We start from the raw sequence: 17,433 nt of genomic DNA, 5'->3' as shown, positions 1-17,433 counted from the left end.
AGATTTAAAAATAGTAAGAACCTCTTCAATTTTCTCCTCTTACTTAAATAGCTTGGCATAGATTCATTTCAACTGGGTGTGATGACTTATACATTACTGAAGACCCTAAGTGTGTTAATACTTTCTATCCTACTATATGAATCCATTCCAATATTTTGTCCACTTACTCGTTAAAAGTGATAGACTGCCTTCTTCTTAAAGCAAACACCACGGTATGGTAGCACAGCGGTTAACACAACACCAACTCTGTAAGGAGTCTGTACATTCTCCCTGTGACCTCGTGGGTTTTGCCCAGGTGGTCAGGCTTCCTCTCATATTCCGAAGATGTATCTTTAGGGTCAGTGAGTTGTGAGCAAGCTATGCTGGTGCCGAAAGCACGATGACACTTGTGGGCTTGCTCAGCATAATCCTGGCTGACTTGATTTTACACAAATGATCCATATCACTATTCTTTTGATGTATATGTGACAAATAAAGCTAATCCAGATTCTTTAATCATACACAACTTTCTGTGGTTCCTGTGAGCATCTACTCTTTCCCTCGTCATACTATTGCTTTCTAAACTCATGTCTTTTTATCGCCATGCTTCAATAAGAGCTAAAATAATTTATTAGCTTCTGTTTGTGCCTTCAACCAATCTGCCCCAATCACCTTAGCACAGTTCGGGTCCACTTTTGTCATACTTTGCTATTTTTGTTTGTTCGGCCTTGCATTCCCAGGTCTGCTTTGCCCTTTCTGGATCCATGCTAAGCTTTAGCATTCCAATGCCCCATGCTAATTTAAATCTCCTCAACAATGCTGACAAGTTAGGTTGCAACCGTAGAAAGCGTTAAGTGCACCAAATTCCTGGGAGTTCATATCACAGATGACCTCACCTGGCCCATCAATATCAGCTTCCTGAATAAGAAGGCACAGCAATGCCTTCACTTCCTGAAGAGTTTGAGCATGTGAGGCTCCCCTTCTCCACCCCACCCCCATCATAACTGAATTTTCCAGGAGCACCATTGAGAGTGTCCTGACAAGCTGCAACTCCATATGGTACAGGAGCAGCAATGCACTGGACCGGAAGTACCTACAAACAATTGTGAGAGCAGCTGAGAGGGTCATAAGGGTCTCCGTACCACCAATTGGGGACATTTATCAGGAGCACTGTGTACACAGGGCCCTTAGTATTATCAAGGATCCCACACATCCGCTTTGACATTCTACCATCAGGCAGGATACCCCGATGCTTAAAAACAAGAACGGTCAGGATGGGAAACAGCTTCCTGCTGCATCACATTTGAATGTCACCAGATAATTTGTACCGAACCCTGCAGTATTTAATTTATGCACTTTACTTTGTTTATCCATACATAATTCATTTATAGATTTCTTACTTTCTAAGTTATTGTGTGTTACATGTGTGTTAATGAGTACCACTGTGCTTTACACCCTGGTTTGGGAAAACATTGTCTCGTTTGGCGATACACATATATATATAGTTAAAAGACAATAAACTTGACTTGATTTGTTGAGATGTAATGAGCCTGGCTGTAGAGATCTCGCCCTCCTAAGGATCAGTAGAGAAAGACGGTGTCACTCACAATGTGTCAGAAGCTGCAGATAGGTAACCCCAAGTAGTCAAGGTTGAGATAATGAATAACTTTGACCTGATTGCCTCAGAAGCCACAACAGAGCAGAAGGCCAGCCAGATGGAATTCCGAACAATGGGATAGGAGGACTGGAAAGGGATACTGGAGATAAGGAAGTCAATGAAACTAAGTGTAATCTTTTTTCTAAAAATGGTAGGGGATTAAAAATCATAAAACAGCTCATCACCCAAGGTAGGAACTAGTAAATCTCCAATGGCTTTTTTTAATGTCCGGTCTGGGGCAAGGCAGGAGCTTAAAAAACATTTGAAGGGGCCAGTGTTGTGGGCTTTCGTAGACATACAGGAAGCCTAATACTGGAATCAGCTAGAACTCTTGCCACTGCCTTGGACATGACAATAGTGGTCACAGAACAATGAGTTCAGCAACAAACTGACAAAATGAGCTAAGTTATTACCTAACACAGGACTGGTTTCAGAAAGTTGTGGACTCAATGCCAGAACTTCTACCGAAAGGCTCAAGACAATAACTAGTATCAAAAACATGTTGTGAAAATTAAGTGATGTAATCATGAGAAAAATGGAAGGCCATTTGTGAGGGAAGGGTTACATTGATTTTACAGTAGGTTAAAAGGTCGGCACAACATGGCGGGCCAAAGGGCCAGTACTATGCTGCAATGTCCTATGACAATTACCTGTTGTCTTGCACTGTCGGTTTATTAGCTTCCAGTAAACACAGCAGGGACTCACCTTGGAGAAGTAGCCCACAAGATGACAGCCCTTGGTGTCGTTCTGAGTCAGCACATAGAAGAGGAAGGGCTCAACATCATAATACAAGGTCTTGTGGTCAAGGAACAGCTTGGCCAGTAGACAAAGGTTCTGACAGTATATGGTGCTGATGTTCCCATCCACCTATAATTAAAAGATAATTGATGGAAAAATTATTTTAGATTAGGTCGGTTCCTCTTCAAGGAGGAAGAGCACTTGATTATCAAAGACATTTCTAGAAACAACTGTCATTCAAAGGATTCATTTTGGGAGACAAGATGGTTGAAAATTTTAACTTGCTGAAATTAACTCACTAAAGTTGTCTCTACAAAGAAAGTAATCATTAAAATTATTTCTACAGAACAGTTCCTGGAAATTAAATTTATTTCCAATGAAAAACAAACCAAACTGGAGCTCTCGTTGAATTCAAAAACATCCAGCAACTTAATAGTAGTTTCAATTTTATAGTATAACGATGCAATGTCTTTCAAGTTTTGAAGATAGTTGACGTTGATTGGATTACATACATTGTGGAGGGAAAACCATGTGTTATGAAAGTGAGGAAAGAGTGTAATTTGCAGTGGGCAGAAGATAGGGAAAGGAAAGAAAGTAGGGAGGTTGGGGAAGCATTGTGGCTAAAGGGGAAGGAGAGATGGGCCTGTGGGGACAGGATTGGGAAGTACAAGAGCTTGTTTTAGGGAGATTGAAGAGACAATCAGAAGGAGATTGACAGAAAGTCTACTGTGCAGATAGAGTTTGTGAAGGGTGTGTGTCTTTGTATGCTTGCATATGGACATGTGGTTTGTGTGAATTAACGTGCAGGACTTTTGCACACATGTGCATTTGTGACATGTGCCTGCTTGCCTTTGGGGAGGGGTGTGAGACTGAAATACAGATGTATACCTGTGTGTGGGTGTATGGTGGTTTTTGCTTTAAATGGACAGTTACAAGTACCATTGCCTGGAAGCAGAGAAATAGCACCCAACAACTATTTGGAATACAGTTATCTTGAGTGTTAAACTGTGTCATAGTCTGACCTCTGCATTATAATTCAGTAGCTCCATGGCAGACCCATTTCATGGAAGTCAAAACCATGAAACTTACTTCAAACACAGAGATGTTGTCTTTCCTGTAAATCTCATTTGCTGGTGGGTGAAACCAATTGCATTTCTTCATGTGTTGCTGCAAAATGCTTTTGCTCTTCATGTACTTCAGGCAAAATTCACACAAGTATAACTTCGGCAGCCTGTGAGAGACAGATGCAGAGATAAGGACACTGCCACAAAAAATACGCTCCAAAATCCAACCTGATATCATGCTACCCATCCTCCCATAACATTAATTATTTTATGTGTAGATCCAATGAGTACATTTAGAAACAAATCTCCTGCCTACTCACAAACACAGGAGATTCTGCAAATGCTGAAAATCCAGAGCCACACAAAATGTTAGACAAACTCAGCAGGTAAGGCAGCATTTATGGAGAGAATAAACAGTTGATCTTTTGGGCTGAGAACCTTCAAAAGGACTACCTATTTCATCTTCACCACGTGTCGAATAGTTTAATTTAAAACCATGAAGTGATGCCTTTCAATGCAATGTACTTGCTCCTTTCTAGATATAAGCTGTTTCATCACACAAATGCATTCTGAGAGAAACAGCACCAGTGTTCCAAATTGCTCAAAACCAACTGTTTTAAGCCCAGAAAACCAGTACATCTTAGCAGGATTATATTTGTACCCTACTTGGTGCTGCCTCAGTAATTTACTCTTGTGTCCTCAGTTCATATACCCCATTGAATTTAAAAAGAAAATCCTGCTCCAATTGTGTGGGCTGGGAACCTCCCCATTGTAATTCACTAATATATTGGGATATGAGTGATCTGGAATCCTAGCAAAGAACTCCAGTCGGCACGTGGGACAGCAATCAATTGTCCAGTAGTTCAATGTGGAGATGCTGTTTGTAAGGACTTGGTGTTGGGCATATGGAGACTGCCTGTGCGATGCCTCAGTTTCAAGACATGGGGTTCAGAGCTAAACACAGGCAGGCACACTGAATGTTCCCATCACTGGGGACTGAGAGTGCCATTGAGAAATCTCTGGACTGGGTTAAGCTCTGGAGGCAAACAAAGAGATGGGGAGAGACAGCAGACCCATCACATCCAGTGTTGTCATATCCAGGGAATTAGTCAACCTGTGGAGCAACTGCTTCAGGCCTCCTAGTACAGCAATGGCCCTTGTTCACCATGTTGGCTAGGGTGCAGCCTCAAGCCCCACATCTCAATGTTGAGCAGACACACTGCTCTCCTGGCCTGCTCGACACTAGCCGGCACTGATAGGCTCTCTACCCAGAGCCAGTAGCAATGCATAACATTGGGAGTGCCGGTGGAAAGCAGTGCTTCATGCCTGGTTCCCACTACTGTAGTGAGGAGAGCATCCAGTTCATAATGTGAGCATGATCCCTCTTCAGCAGATGCCAATAGTACTCTCATTCCTGGAAGCACAACACGATATAGTCTTAAGATCCTTCTCTGTCACCACTCCCAGTATGCAGATCAATGGGAAGGAGGTATTGCTATTGATTAAGCATTACACTACTGTCATATACACCCAGTGGCCACTTTATTACGTATCTCCTGTACCTAATAAAGTGACCACTGAGTGTATGTTTGTGGGCCTCTGCAGCTGTAGTCCATCCATTTCGAGGTTCGACATGTGCCTTCAGAGATGCTCTTTCACACACTACTGTTGTAGCACACGGCTATTTAAGTTGCTGTTGCCTTCCTGTCAGTTTGAACCAATTTGGCCGTTTTCCTGACAGCTTTCATTAGCAAGCTGTTTTCACGCACTGAACTGCTGCTCACTGTTTTTTTTTTGTTTATAGCAACTCTAGAGACTACTGTATGTAAAAATCCCAGGAGATCAGCAGTTCCTGAGGTACTCAAACCACCCCATCTGGCACCAACAATCACTCCATGATCAAAGTCACTTAGGTCACAATTTGCACCCATTCTTTAAAAACTGAACCTCTTGACCATGCCTGCATACTTTTATGCATTGAGTTGCTGCCACATGATTGGCCGATTTTCATTAATGAGTGGGTGTACAGGTGTATCTAATAGTGGCCTCTAAGTGTACTCAAGGCTCAAATGTCACATATGCGTAAGATATGGGTTTACTGAATATACTGTATGTATTTCATTCTCATTATTTTTCCTTACCACATGGAAGGCCATGTAGTGCACTTCATCTCTGTTAACTCCCTCACAGTTCTCCGACCATCCACCTGCACTAGAATCAGTGTACAGTAACCAATTAACCAGCCAACCTGTAGGTCATCTTGGATTTGGAAGTAAATCAGAGCAATTGGGAAGCCCATGAGGTCTCAGAGAGAACATGCTAACCCCACGCAGGCAGCACCCAAAGATCAAACCTTGGTCACTGGAATCATGAGGCAGCAGCATGAACTGGTGAGCCACTGGGGTGACTGAATTTAATGGAAGTGTACACAGACATTGCCAACATGCAGGAAGCCAGTTGAACTCAAAGGTAACAACCTCGTATTCAATAAACAGGATTTAACAGGTGTCTATCATAGACAATAAAGAGAACCCTACAATTCATGAACAGATTTCCCTTAGCTGCTGTTAATTCTGTTATAGTGTAGAATGTGACTTTAGGCACCCAAAATGCTAGTTCTTTACTTTACAAACCTATTTACAGTTTGTCACCTCAGAACTACTGAAGTTTCCAATAATGTGATACATCTCTGTCAGTAAACACTTTCAGTAACTGTGAGACTAAATACATTGTTATCTATATACTGATATCAAGAATAAAGATAAATCCACTGTATATGGAATCATTACCTAACAAAACAGCTTGAACATTGCCAATAACACCAGATTCTCAATATTCATCATCGTGTGTCATGTCACATGACGTAGACTATCATGGCTATGATTGTTCTTGGCAAATTTTTCGACAGAAGTGGTTTGCCATTGCCTTTTCCTGGGCTGTGTCTTTACAAGATGGGTGATCCCAGCCAATATCAACACTCTAGAGAAACTGTCTGCCTGGCATCAGTGGTCACACAACCAGGCCTGTGAAATACACCAGCTGCTCATACAACCATCCACCTCCTGCTTCCATGGCTTCCTTCAATTGGTTGTGATCGAGAGGGCAAAGCAAGTGCTACACCTTGACCAAGGGAGAACTGCAGGCTATTGGACAAAGGAGCACTTTTCACCACCTTTGGTAGAGACACATCTCCGCCCCACCACCTGAGCCAATAAATATGGCGAGAAGAAGTGACTGAATTCATTCAGCTGAAGAGACACAAGCAGAACCACAGTTCCGTTGTAAAACATCCTTTCAGGACAGCTAAACAATCACACCTGACCCTCCACCTTCTCTTTTCTTTCTCTGCTTGATAAATCAATCTTGCTGCATGTTGACCATCTGCGCGTCTGCTGTCATTCAACATTCTGAGGTAGACTGATCAGCTGGCTTGTATTTATGACAGAAAACCACTGCCTCCCTCCGTTTATTGCTAGTTGAGGCTGGCAGGGACTATGATTCTATTTCCTCGGCTCAGGATTACAAACACCGGATACTGGTGTATGCCTGGTGTTCAGAACTGCAAAGAGCCAATACTCTGAGGAATAAATTGAGGGGATTAAATCGAGAAGAAAATCGTACCACATTAAAGAGATTTTTTTTATTTTCCCAAAACAAATTGGTTCAATTTAATTAAATACACCAACTGACAACACTTTAAAGTACTGATATCAAGGACAATAGACGGTACTTGCTTTGACAATATCAGCAAGGGTATGGCCATTTTTGCATGTTAAAGGCTTGATTTGCTGTAATAAGGCTGGGAGCTGCAATTCATTAGTTATACCACTATCTACTAATGGGCACAATCAGTGTTGCAGCATACTTCAATACTGATAAAGGAGATCGCAACCTAATTTAACCACTCGGTTGTGTCTCTTTGATTTAATGAGCTCTTTATACCTTATTTCAACATAAAATGCATTGGAGCGCTGATGATGAGCCTCATTAAAGCACACTGCAACGGACAAACAGAAAATGTGTGACAAGGGATTGGCGTATAATGAGCTAAATGCTCAGTGTTCAGGGTAATGAAAACCATCAGTATTGTATGTTTAAGTGGTAAGATCATGAATTCCTGAGAGCAGGATTTAATTTGAAGTACTGAGATCCAACATTGAGTGAATAAGTGGCAAGCGGCTCTATGTAAGCACAATACAAGTGACAGGGAAAGGATTTGGTCCATTGTGCACACCTAGAAATTGCTGCAGTTTGAATAGTTAAAGCTACAGAGGGAATCGGCAGCCAGCACTGGTAAACAAGCTGTTCTCTGCCCAATCAGAAATAGCTTGCCTGCTAGGGTAATGGCTTGTAAGATTACTTGGAGCTGAACAATTAAATATCCCAGCCCTCGGCAAGGTTTCATTTGTAAAAAAAAAATCAGTTCACAGTACCCAGAGGATCACTAAGTTTCCCGCAGGGGGTTGATTTGCTTCCTGTAGAGTAACCATCATTTTTGATTCAAGATTACTGCACTAAGACCATCATCTTCCCCCAACCCCTCCCCCAAGCTCTCCTTCTCACTCTAGTCTACGCCCTGCTTCTGAAACAAATTTCATAACATATGCCAGTGATATTAAATATGATTCTGATTGAGTAGATATTTTATTTCATGATACAGCGCAGAATATGCCCTTCCAGCCCTTCGAGACATGCCGCCTCAGCAGAATCCAACACAATTAATCCTAACCTAATCACGGGACAATTTACAATGACCAGTTAGCGTACCCAGTACATCTTTGGACTGGGGGTACCTGGAGCACCCAGGGAAAATCCCACGCATTCCATGGGCAGGACATACAGACTCCTTACAGTGGGCACCAGAAGTGAACTTTGAACTCCAGAACACCCCGAGATGCAATATCGTCGCACTAACCACTACGCTACTGCGGCAAGCATGTTAAGGCAGCAAGTTAACACCACTGGATCAGAACAATCTAATGTCCTGAGGGCTGAACCAATCACTACTGTAATTGAAGAAGGAGTTTCATTCTGATTTTATACACTAAAACAAAAGTCAAAAACGTATATATTTTAAAGGAATCAATATAATTTAATGGACAAAATTAACAAGCGTTATCTTCTGAGGAAGGCATTACGTGTGCAAGACAATATTTTCTAAAGACGACTACTGAGACATTGCTGCATGATGTCATTTAGTTTAATAACAAAGACAAAGTGTAATCACCATCTGGAGGTTTTCACCCTGTGGTGAGGTTTTAACAATAACCTTCCACATGAGGCGTGTGATTAATAATCCACATTCTGTAAAGTAATTCTGAGCAATCATTGAGTCACAGAGTCATAGAGCATGGAAACAGGATCTTTGACCCATGCAGACCAGTGTGCCCTTTTCAGTTAGTCCCTCTTTGCCCACATTTGACATACATCCCTGTAATAATTATCTTATCCATTTGTACCTATTCAAATTTCTTTCAAGTGTTGTTGATGTACCTGCCCCAACTATTTCCCCAGGCAGCTCATTCCATGTATGCACCACCTTCTGTGTGAACAGGTTGCCCCTCACATCCCTTGAATTCTGTCAAGTACTATAAACACTGCATTTAAAATCATTCTGGAACGTTGAATATATTCTTGTTCTCCCACACCCATTACTCAGTAGGTTATTGGTGATGCAAGAATATGAACCACAACCCAAATGAACTTTTAATTCCACGTTAAAACAAACAATTCCCTCTATTTTTTTCCTGCTAGCATTCAAGTTGGGTGGCGGGGTAGAGGTACGTCTCCATCATGATGGCGGCATGACACAGTAGATGGCGGTGCAACGCAGTTTGCAGCTGCCTCTCCTGAGCTGATATCTAAGATTTGTCAATTGGGGTGCCGTGCACAGTCCTAATCTGATGAAAAACGGACGTGGGAGCACGGAGGAACATCTGGAATCTCCTGGAAGGCCTTCTTTGTTGCTGCTGCTATTGTGAGGTCCAGGACTTTGCTGGGAAGAACAGGACCCCAGTCCTTGGAGTCACGTTGCCAGTGGCCAGTGGCAGAGGTGTCGTAGGGCAGAGGATGGTGCTTAGAGAGGCTGTGCCGGAGGGGATGGTCGGAGGCTCGACAGACTTGGAGTCTGCTGCGGTCGGGGCACTTTCACTGCGTGCTGTGTCTGCGAGGCTGGGTCCGGTGGTGCTTTCATTGTGTGCTGCGTCTGCGAGGCCGAGTCCAGCGACATTGTGGAAGTCCATAGTGGGGGTATTCCCTTCTGCCGCCAGCGTGGGATGACACGTCTGTCGGGACCTTGAGGACCTGTGGAAACTGTGTGGTGGTTTCTTTCGAACTTAGTCTTTTAACATCTTTGGACTATTTTTACTGTGCCCATGGTCTGTTTTTTTTAATCAATTATGGTATTGTTTGCAATGTTGTAACTATGTGGTTTTGTGTAGGTCTTGTAGCTTCAGTCTTTGGTTTGTTGGGTGGTAGAGTTGGTCTCCTGACTTGGTGTTTCTGGGTAGTCTTGGCTTTCTGGTGGATTTGGAGCTCCCTTCCGGGGAACGTGTTAAGATGGTAGCGCAATATTAATATGCAGCAGCCTCTCCGGACTCTGGATTTGGGGATTGACAAACATTATGTGGATTTTCTGGTGTAGTCTGTTTTGTCGTGTACTTTTGTGATATCATTCTGGAGGAACGTTGTTTCATTTTTTAACTGCATTGCAGTTGTGGTTTCTAAATGATAATAAACCAAAATTCAATTCAATTCAATTTAATCAAAGGAGGTGTAAGGTGCTCCTTCCTTCCACTAGCCTGCAGGTCACCTTTGGGCAAGGTGTAGCATCCCCATCCTGATCAGCATCACGTGAAGCCATGGGAGCTGGTGGTGGATTGTCGTATGAGCAGCCGGTGCATATCACAAGTCCTGGTTATACGACCACTGATGCCAGGCAGAAAATCTCTGAAGGGTATTGATAAAGGCTGGAGTCACCCAGCGACACTGTTCAGAAGCCATTTCTGTAGAAAAATCTGTCAAGACCTATCATGATCATGGAAAGACCATGTTCACCCATGTTATATGACACAGCACATAATGAATGAACAAACAAACATTCAAGTATATAATGCAATTTTTATACTGATTTTACCTTTTAATGTGTCGTTCACATTACAAAGAGAACAGGTCACATGATCGGACATTCCCTTTTGGTCCTCCCTCTCCCACCCAACCCAACCCCACCCTTTCCCAATATTAAAGAAAAATCAACAAACGAAATATTAAGGTAAATTTTTAAAAAGACAAATGCTGAACATCTGAAAATGTTGGAAATTATTCAGCAGGGCAGGCTGCATTTATGGATAGAGAAACAAGAGATCTTTTCTTTTAAAGTAGCCAAGAAGGTTGATGAGGGCAGGGCTAACTGGATACAGAATTGGCTTGAAGGCAGGAAGTGGTGTGATAATGGAAAGTCATTTTCCAGACTGCAAGCCTGTGATGGTGGTGGCTCAGTGCTATCCCACTGCCATTTGATATCCATGTCAATGATCTGGACGAGAATGTACAAGGCATGGTCAGTAAGTCTGCAGATGACACTAAAATAGGTGGTGTCACAGACGATAATGTCAGAATTTAGAGAGGGATCTTGATCAAGTGGGCCAAGAAATGGCAAATGGAGTTTAATTCAGAAAGTGCAAGATGTTGCATTTGTAAAGATAAATTAGGGGAAGACATTCACAATGAATGGCAAAGCCCTGGCAGTGTTGTAGAACAGAGGACCTAGGAGTAAACAGTCCCCTGAAAGAGGGTTCACAGGTAGACAAGGCTGGTGAAAACGGCACATTGGCACTTGAGTACAGAAGTTAGGATGCAATGTTGCAGTTGTGAAAGGCATTTGGGAGACTGCATTTGAAATATTGTCTTCAGTTTTGGTCGCCCTTCTATAGAAAAGATGCCATTAAGTTGGAAAGAATGCAGAGGACATTTATGAGGATGTTGACGGGACTCAAGGGAATAAGAAGCTGAGCAAGTTGGGACTTCTTCATTGGAGCATAGGAGAATAAAGTCTAATCTTATGTGTAAAATCATGAGGATCATTGATAGGGTGAATGTACATAACCCTTTTCCCAAAGCTGGGGAGTCAAGAACTGAAGGGCATATGTTTAAGATGAGAGGAGAAAAATTTAATAGGAACTTCAGGGACAACCTTTTCACCCAGACAGTGGTAAGTATATGAAATGAGCTGCCAGGGGAGACGGTTGAGGCAGATAAATTAACATTTAAAAGGGATTTTGACAGGAGATAAAAGGTTTAGAGCAGAAATTCACAAGCTGGGGTCCATGGACTCCTTGCTTAATTATATTGGTCCATAGCATAAAAAAGAGAGATATGGGACAAACATAGGCAAGTGACTCCAGCTTAGTTGAGAATTTTGTTTGGCATAACCAGTTGGTCCAAAGAGGTCTGTCTCCATGCTATATGACTGTAAGAGCTCTGATTTTATTTGGATGAATAAAGTGTCTTTGACCAGAAACATGATTTGTTTCTCTTCCTACACTGTGGCCTGAGCTGCTGAGTATTTCAGCACTTTCTGTATTTAAATTAACCTAAAGCATTAACTCTTTCTATCTCACTAAAGGAACTATCTTTAATGAGATAGAAAGAGTTGGTGCTATTATGCCTTCGCCACAATAGGTCTACGGCAGATGCAACCTCATTGGCCCTCCACTCAGCCTTGGATCGCTTGGACAATAGTAATACCTACGTCAGGCTTCTGTTTATTAACTACAGTTCAACGTTCGATACAATCATACCCTCAGTTCTAATCAACAAGCTCTGAATCCTGGGCCTCTATACCTCCCTCTGTAACTGGATCTTTGAATTGCTCATTGGGAGACCACAGTCTGTGCTGATTGTAAATAACATATCCCTTGCATTGACGAACAGCACTGGCACACCTCAAGGATGGATGATTTGCCCACTGCTCTACTCCCTCTACACCCATGACAGGGTGGCTAAGCACAGCTCAAACGCCATCTATAAATTTGCCAACGACACAACTATTGTTGACAGTATTTCAGATGGTGATGAGGAGGCAAACAGGAGGAAGATTGATCAGGTGGTTGAGCGGTGTCGCAGGTCAACCTCGCACTCAATATCAGTAAGACCAAGGAACTGATTATGGACTTCAGGAAGGGGAAATCAAGGAAGCAAATACCAGTCCTCATCGAGGGATCAAAAGTTGAAAGGGTGAACAGGTTCAAGCTCCTGAGGATCTATCCTAGGCCTAAAATATTGATTTAATTACCAAGAAGACATGATAGCAGCTATATATTATAGGGAGTTTGAGGAGAATTGGTATGTTACCAAAGATACTTGCAAATTTCTACACATGTACCATGGAGAGCATTCTAACTGGTTGCATATCCATCTGGTATGGAGAAGCCACTGCATAGGATCAGAAAAAGCTGCAGAAAGTTGTAAACTCAGCCAGCTCCATCATCCCAGCATCCAAGGCACCTTCAAACAGGTAATGCCTCAAAAAGGTGGCATCCATCATTAATGACCCCCGCCACCCAGGACGTACCCTCTTCTCATTGCTACCATAAAGATAGAGGTACAGGAGCCTGAAGACACACAGACAACATTTCAGGAACAGCTTCTTCCCTTCCACCATCAGTACTTTTCTCTCTCTCTTTCTTCACTATTTAGTTAATTTCATTTGTAAATATAAATAAATGTACTTATTTAGATAAATAGAAGCATATATATGTGTATATATTTCTTATTGTAATTTACGGTTTAAATTATTACATATTACAATGTACTGCTGCCACAAAACAACAAATTTCACAATGTATAACAGTGAAATTAAACCTGATTCTGATTCTATCTGATATGACTAGCATAACCAACATTTTCATCTTTTATTTATCATGGAAAGAACTCAATTTGACATAGTGTTCCACTGCTTTAATTGGAAATGTTGCTGGCATCAAACCAAGGTCACTGAGGTCAGGCCCCTGGACAAAATTCAGTGACAGCTGCCTCCCTGTTATAGCAACTGGTCTATTTAATCAGTTTCAAATAATCAACAAGAAAATGAGAATGCTTGAACATACTGTACCTGGTATATTCCTGGGGATATGGAGAGGAATACCAGGTCTGGATCTCATATTTTCCAAATTCAATAACAGACGGTGAGCGGACCTGTGGATCTGGTGGGCCAGTGACTCCAACTTTCTGTTAAAGAAGAAATTATGTAATCAAATATTAGAGTTTTTGAATTTTTTTTAATTCTGGAAGTATTTTTCTACAATAAATATAGGTTATTAGAAAAAACCACACAGGAAATATAATTATTAATTCTTCAATAAAGAGACAACCAGCATATCACTGGTTATCTAGTGTTTGGCCTACAATTATTTTCCACAGAAAAATACCATCACCATGACTCATTCTATTAATAGGCATTGCTTAACTTTCACTCTGCATGCACTTGCATGAATAACCAGCACTGCTGCCCTTTTGCTCTTTCCTGCCCTTAAATAAAGAAAATACTGTTATTATGTTCACTTCTGGAGCATTAAAACATCTTTGCAAGATTTTCCAGTGTTGATTTGGCTCAACAAGCATGAAGAAATGTGTTTGTGCTGGCAGCCTTTCCATTTACAGAACGTAATCACCAATTGTTTGGCAGTTAGCTTTTTGCCGTGACGAGCAGTTGGCCATGCAACAATCTATGACAGGGCTTCACCACTATATCAAACACTCCCCAATGTAGTGAGGCAGCAGCAAGAAACTATAGTTGCCATGGAAGAGAAGTATAAAAAGGGAGAGTGCTCCAATCTTTATAGACAGGATATTTAAATCCTGGTATATGAGTCAATGCCACAGAGGGTGCTTTGTGCCCAGTGGTCCAGAAAACCATTCAAGAATAGCCAAATTAAAACAGAAGCCTCAAGAACTGTCCAGCCAAATTTCATGATTTCTCATTACTACCAATATGTAGCCTAAAGACCCACAATCAATGTTGTAGGAACAGGTCCTTCCCCTCTGCCAACAGTTTTCTGAATGGTCAATGAATACTACCTCACTATTCCTTTTTTGCACTATTTAATTTTATTTTAACTTACAGTATCTTTTTTAAGGTCTTGCAAGGTACTGCTGCCACTAAACAATGAATTTCACAGGATTTGTTGCAATGTAACCCAGCAGCATTCTACTCTGGACAAGACACACGGCAATGATAATATGATTGAATTTCTAGGCATTAATTTGCTCCAAATCCAACCCTGTTAGAACCTTACCTGCTTCTCTTTGTTTTGAACACAAGAGATTCTGCAGATACTAGAATTCCTTTCCCCACTTCTCCGACAGAAGTGGGGAAAGGAGTTGCAAGAATACCAGTGGCTCAGGAGAAGACGAGTCAGCTCTTGCCTATGAGTGGAGGTGGACAAGATTGAGAGGATCTAAGGAAAGGCTAGGAAAACAATGCAGTAAAAGAGGATATTCATGAATTCCATCAATGGCCAAATGGACAAACGGACCCTGATAAATTAAGCCATAATTATCAAGCTGAGTTTGAGCTCCTAAGCTGTACTGAAGTAGCATTCGGAACACAATTTCTCTTAGCAAACTGAGTTAAGTGGGATGGGGAAATAAAATTTAGTGTGCTTGTTCAAGAAGCTTGTACATGGAGATCAGGTTTGGGATCTGGCCAAGTCATCTTCAACAACCAAACAGCCTACAAATATAGAACATCTAGGTTTACCGTAAAGCAGGACATAAAGGTATCAGTTGAATTGATCATCTCTTTACCACTAACAGAAATTTGACATCAAAAATCCATTCATCAAACATATGGGCTGTTTGAGAGATTCCAGCAGATTTAATCATTCTTATCTTTCTGTATATTGTACAAACAGGAACATCTCAATAAATAAAGGGGAACCAGTGGAAATATTAAGATTGGTAATTGTTTTAAGAGCATATTCATGCTCATAGACACTCATGTGCATGTAACACCCATGCCTGCAGGTAGGTAAGTTAGACAGCATTAAGTAACTCATGTGTCCATGGAGTAAGACAAACTTTTCCAGAAGTACTGCAACACAATAGTCTCTTAGTTCGGAGACGGTGTGTAATTTCCTTACGTTTATAATACAAAGTCAAGTTTATCAAATGGGAATACAAGTTTGACTTTTCAGAACTACTGTGACTTAGTAAACAGAACTCTTAAATATACATTACAATCAGTGATTTTGATCAATTTAACTGAGAATTTATATCTGTGAATCACATGCTCCGTTCTTCACAGTAGAGACCAAAAAACAGGGAAAATTGTAAAGCATTGAAAAAAAATCAAAAACTGAAATGTAAGCACTTCAAAAGTATTCACCCCCCTTTGTTCAGTACTTAGTTGAACCACCTCCCACAGACATTACAACCAGTAGCCTTTTTAGAATAGTGTCTATTAGCTTTGCACAATGTGATGGAACAAGATTTGTGCATTCAAAAGGTTCAAAGATGCAAATATTCATTTTATTATCAAAGTATGTATGCAGAATACAACTCTGAGGTTTGTCTTCTCCAGATAGGCATAAAATACAGAAAACCAGAGAAGTAGTTGAAAGAAAGACATCAATTCCACGTGCCTCACAAGAAAAATAAGCAAAACTTTGCAAACCCCTAACACCCCCACACAAAAAACTAACAGATCACTAACAGTCCACCAATCAGCAACAAGAAAGAATGGGTGAGAACATGAAAGAAACATAGAACTGTTGGCCTTGACGGAAGGGTCAACAGAACTGATAGAGGTCAATATGAATTACAGTCCAATCCATAAAATTTCAGAATTTCAATAACATCTCCAAGAGCATCGGGACCCAGCACCCCCTCCAACTGCTTTGGAAACTTACTGTAAATTTGCTCAAGCTGTGCCAGGTTAGTTGGGGATCAGCAGTGAACAGCAATCTGAGATCTTGTCAGAGATGTTCAATTAGGTAAAGGTCAGGACTCTGGGCCACTCAAGAATATCAATTTTCTTCAGTTGAAGCCACTCCATGGTTGCTCTGGCAGCGTGCACTGGGTCATTGTCTTGCTGAAAGACAAGCTTCCTCCCCAGTTTAAGCTTCTTGGCAGAGGACAGCAGGTTTTTATCCAGGATCTCTCTGCATTCAGCAGCTTTCATCTTCCCATCAATCCTGACCAGATTTCCTGTCCCTACTGCTGAAAAGCATCCACACTACAGGGTGTTACTTTCACCATACTTTACAGTAGGGATGGTGTGACCTGGCAGGTATGCAGTAATAGATTTACACCATACATACCGCTTTTAAGAAAAGCATATCCTTGCCCATAAACACTTTGCAAAGCATTACATAGAAGATACTGTAAAGATGTGGAAGAAGGTCTTATGGTCGGATGAGACTGAAGTGGAACATTATGGCCTCAACACTAAACGATATGTGTAGCATAAATTTAATACTGCGCATCAGTTTTTGAATTTTTAGTTTTCCATGCTTTACAATTTTTCCTGTTTTTTTCAGCTCGATTTTTTGTAAAAAAGGGAGCATGCGATTCATAAATAAAATTCTCAGTTGAATTGATCAAAATCTATGGTTGTAATGCTCATTTTTGTGAACAAAGGTTAAGGGGGTGCTGAATACCTTTTCAAGCCACCATACGCTAGTAAACCAAAATTAAAAGTTGGCTAAATAACCTTGTATCTGTAAGTACACGACATTGAAAGTCTACTCAGCTCTGAAGTCTTGATTAAGACCTGAATTCCCTATTGTATAGGCCACTTGTGTAAACTACTTGCCAAATCTTGTAGTTTTAATAGTGTGCACTGCCAAGAACACTCGTTTGCTCTTTTAGCTTTTTTTTAAAATGACATCTGTTAAGCATATTTTAATTTTGCAAGAAGAAAAATAATCTGATTCAAATCCACCCTTTAGATTTAATCTGTCCTTCATGTAACTTGGGGCCTAAGGCACCTAGATT

General features: G+C 41.2%; 1 protein-coding gene across 2 annotated transcripts in view; it reads right to left on the bottom strand.

The window, feature by feature from the left end:
- The window catches only part of LOC132391514 (histone acetyltransferase KAT6A-like), a 187,572-nt gene that overhangs the window by 40,933 nt on the left and 129,206 nt on the right, over nt 1-17,433 (bottom strand). For both annotated transcript variants that reach the window (XM_059964802.1, XM_059964811.1), the window contains exons 9-11: nt 13,550-13,665; nt 3,464-3,605; nt 2,342-2,503 (exon numbers count right to left, since the gene is read on the bottom strand). In XM_059964802.1, the coding sequence (XP_059820785.1) occupies nt 2,342-2,503; nt 3,464-3,605; nt 13,550-13,665 (420 nt within the window). The remainder of the gene's footprint in view (nt 1-2,341; nt 2,504-3,463; nt 3,606-13,549; nt 13,666-17,433) is intronic.

Source organism: Hypanus sabinus, chromosome 1 (genome assembly GCF_030144855.1).
Source record: "Hypanus sabinus isolate sHypSab1 chromosome 1, sHypSab1.hap1, whole genome shotgun sequence".
Lineage (NCBI taxonomy): Eukaryota > Metazoa > Chordata > Chondrichthyes > Myliobatiformes > Dasyatidae > Hypanus > Hypanus sabinus.
Note: the sequence above shows the minus strand (reverse complement) of the source record. Positions and strands in the feature narration are given on the sequence as shown.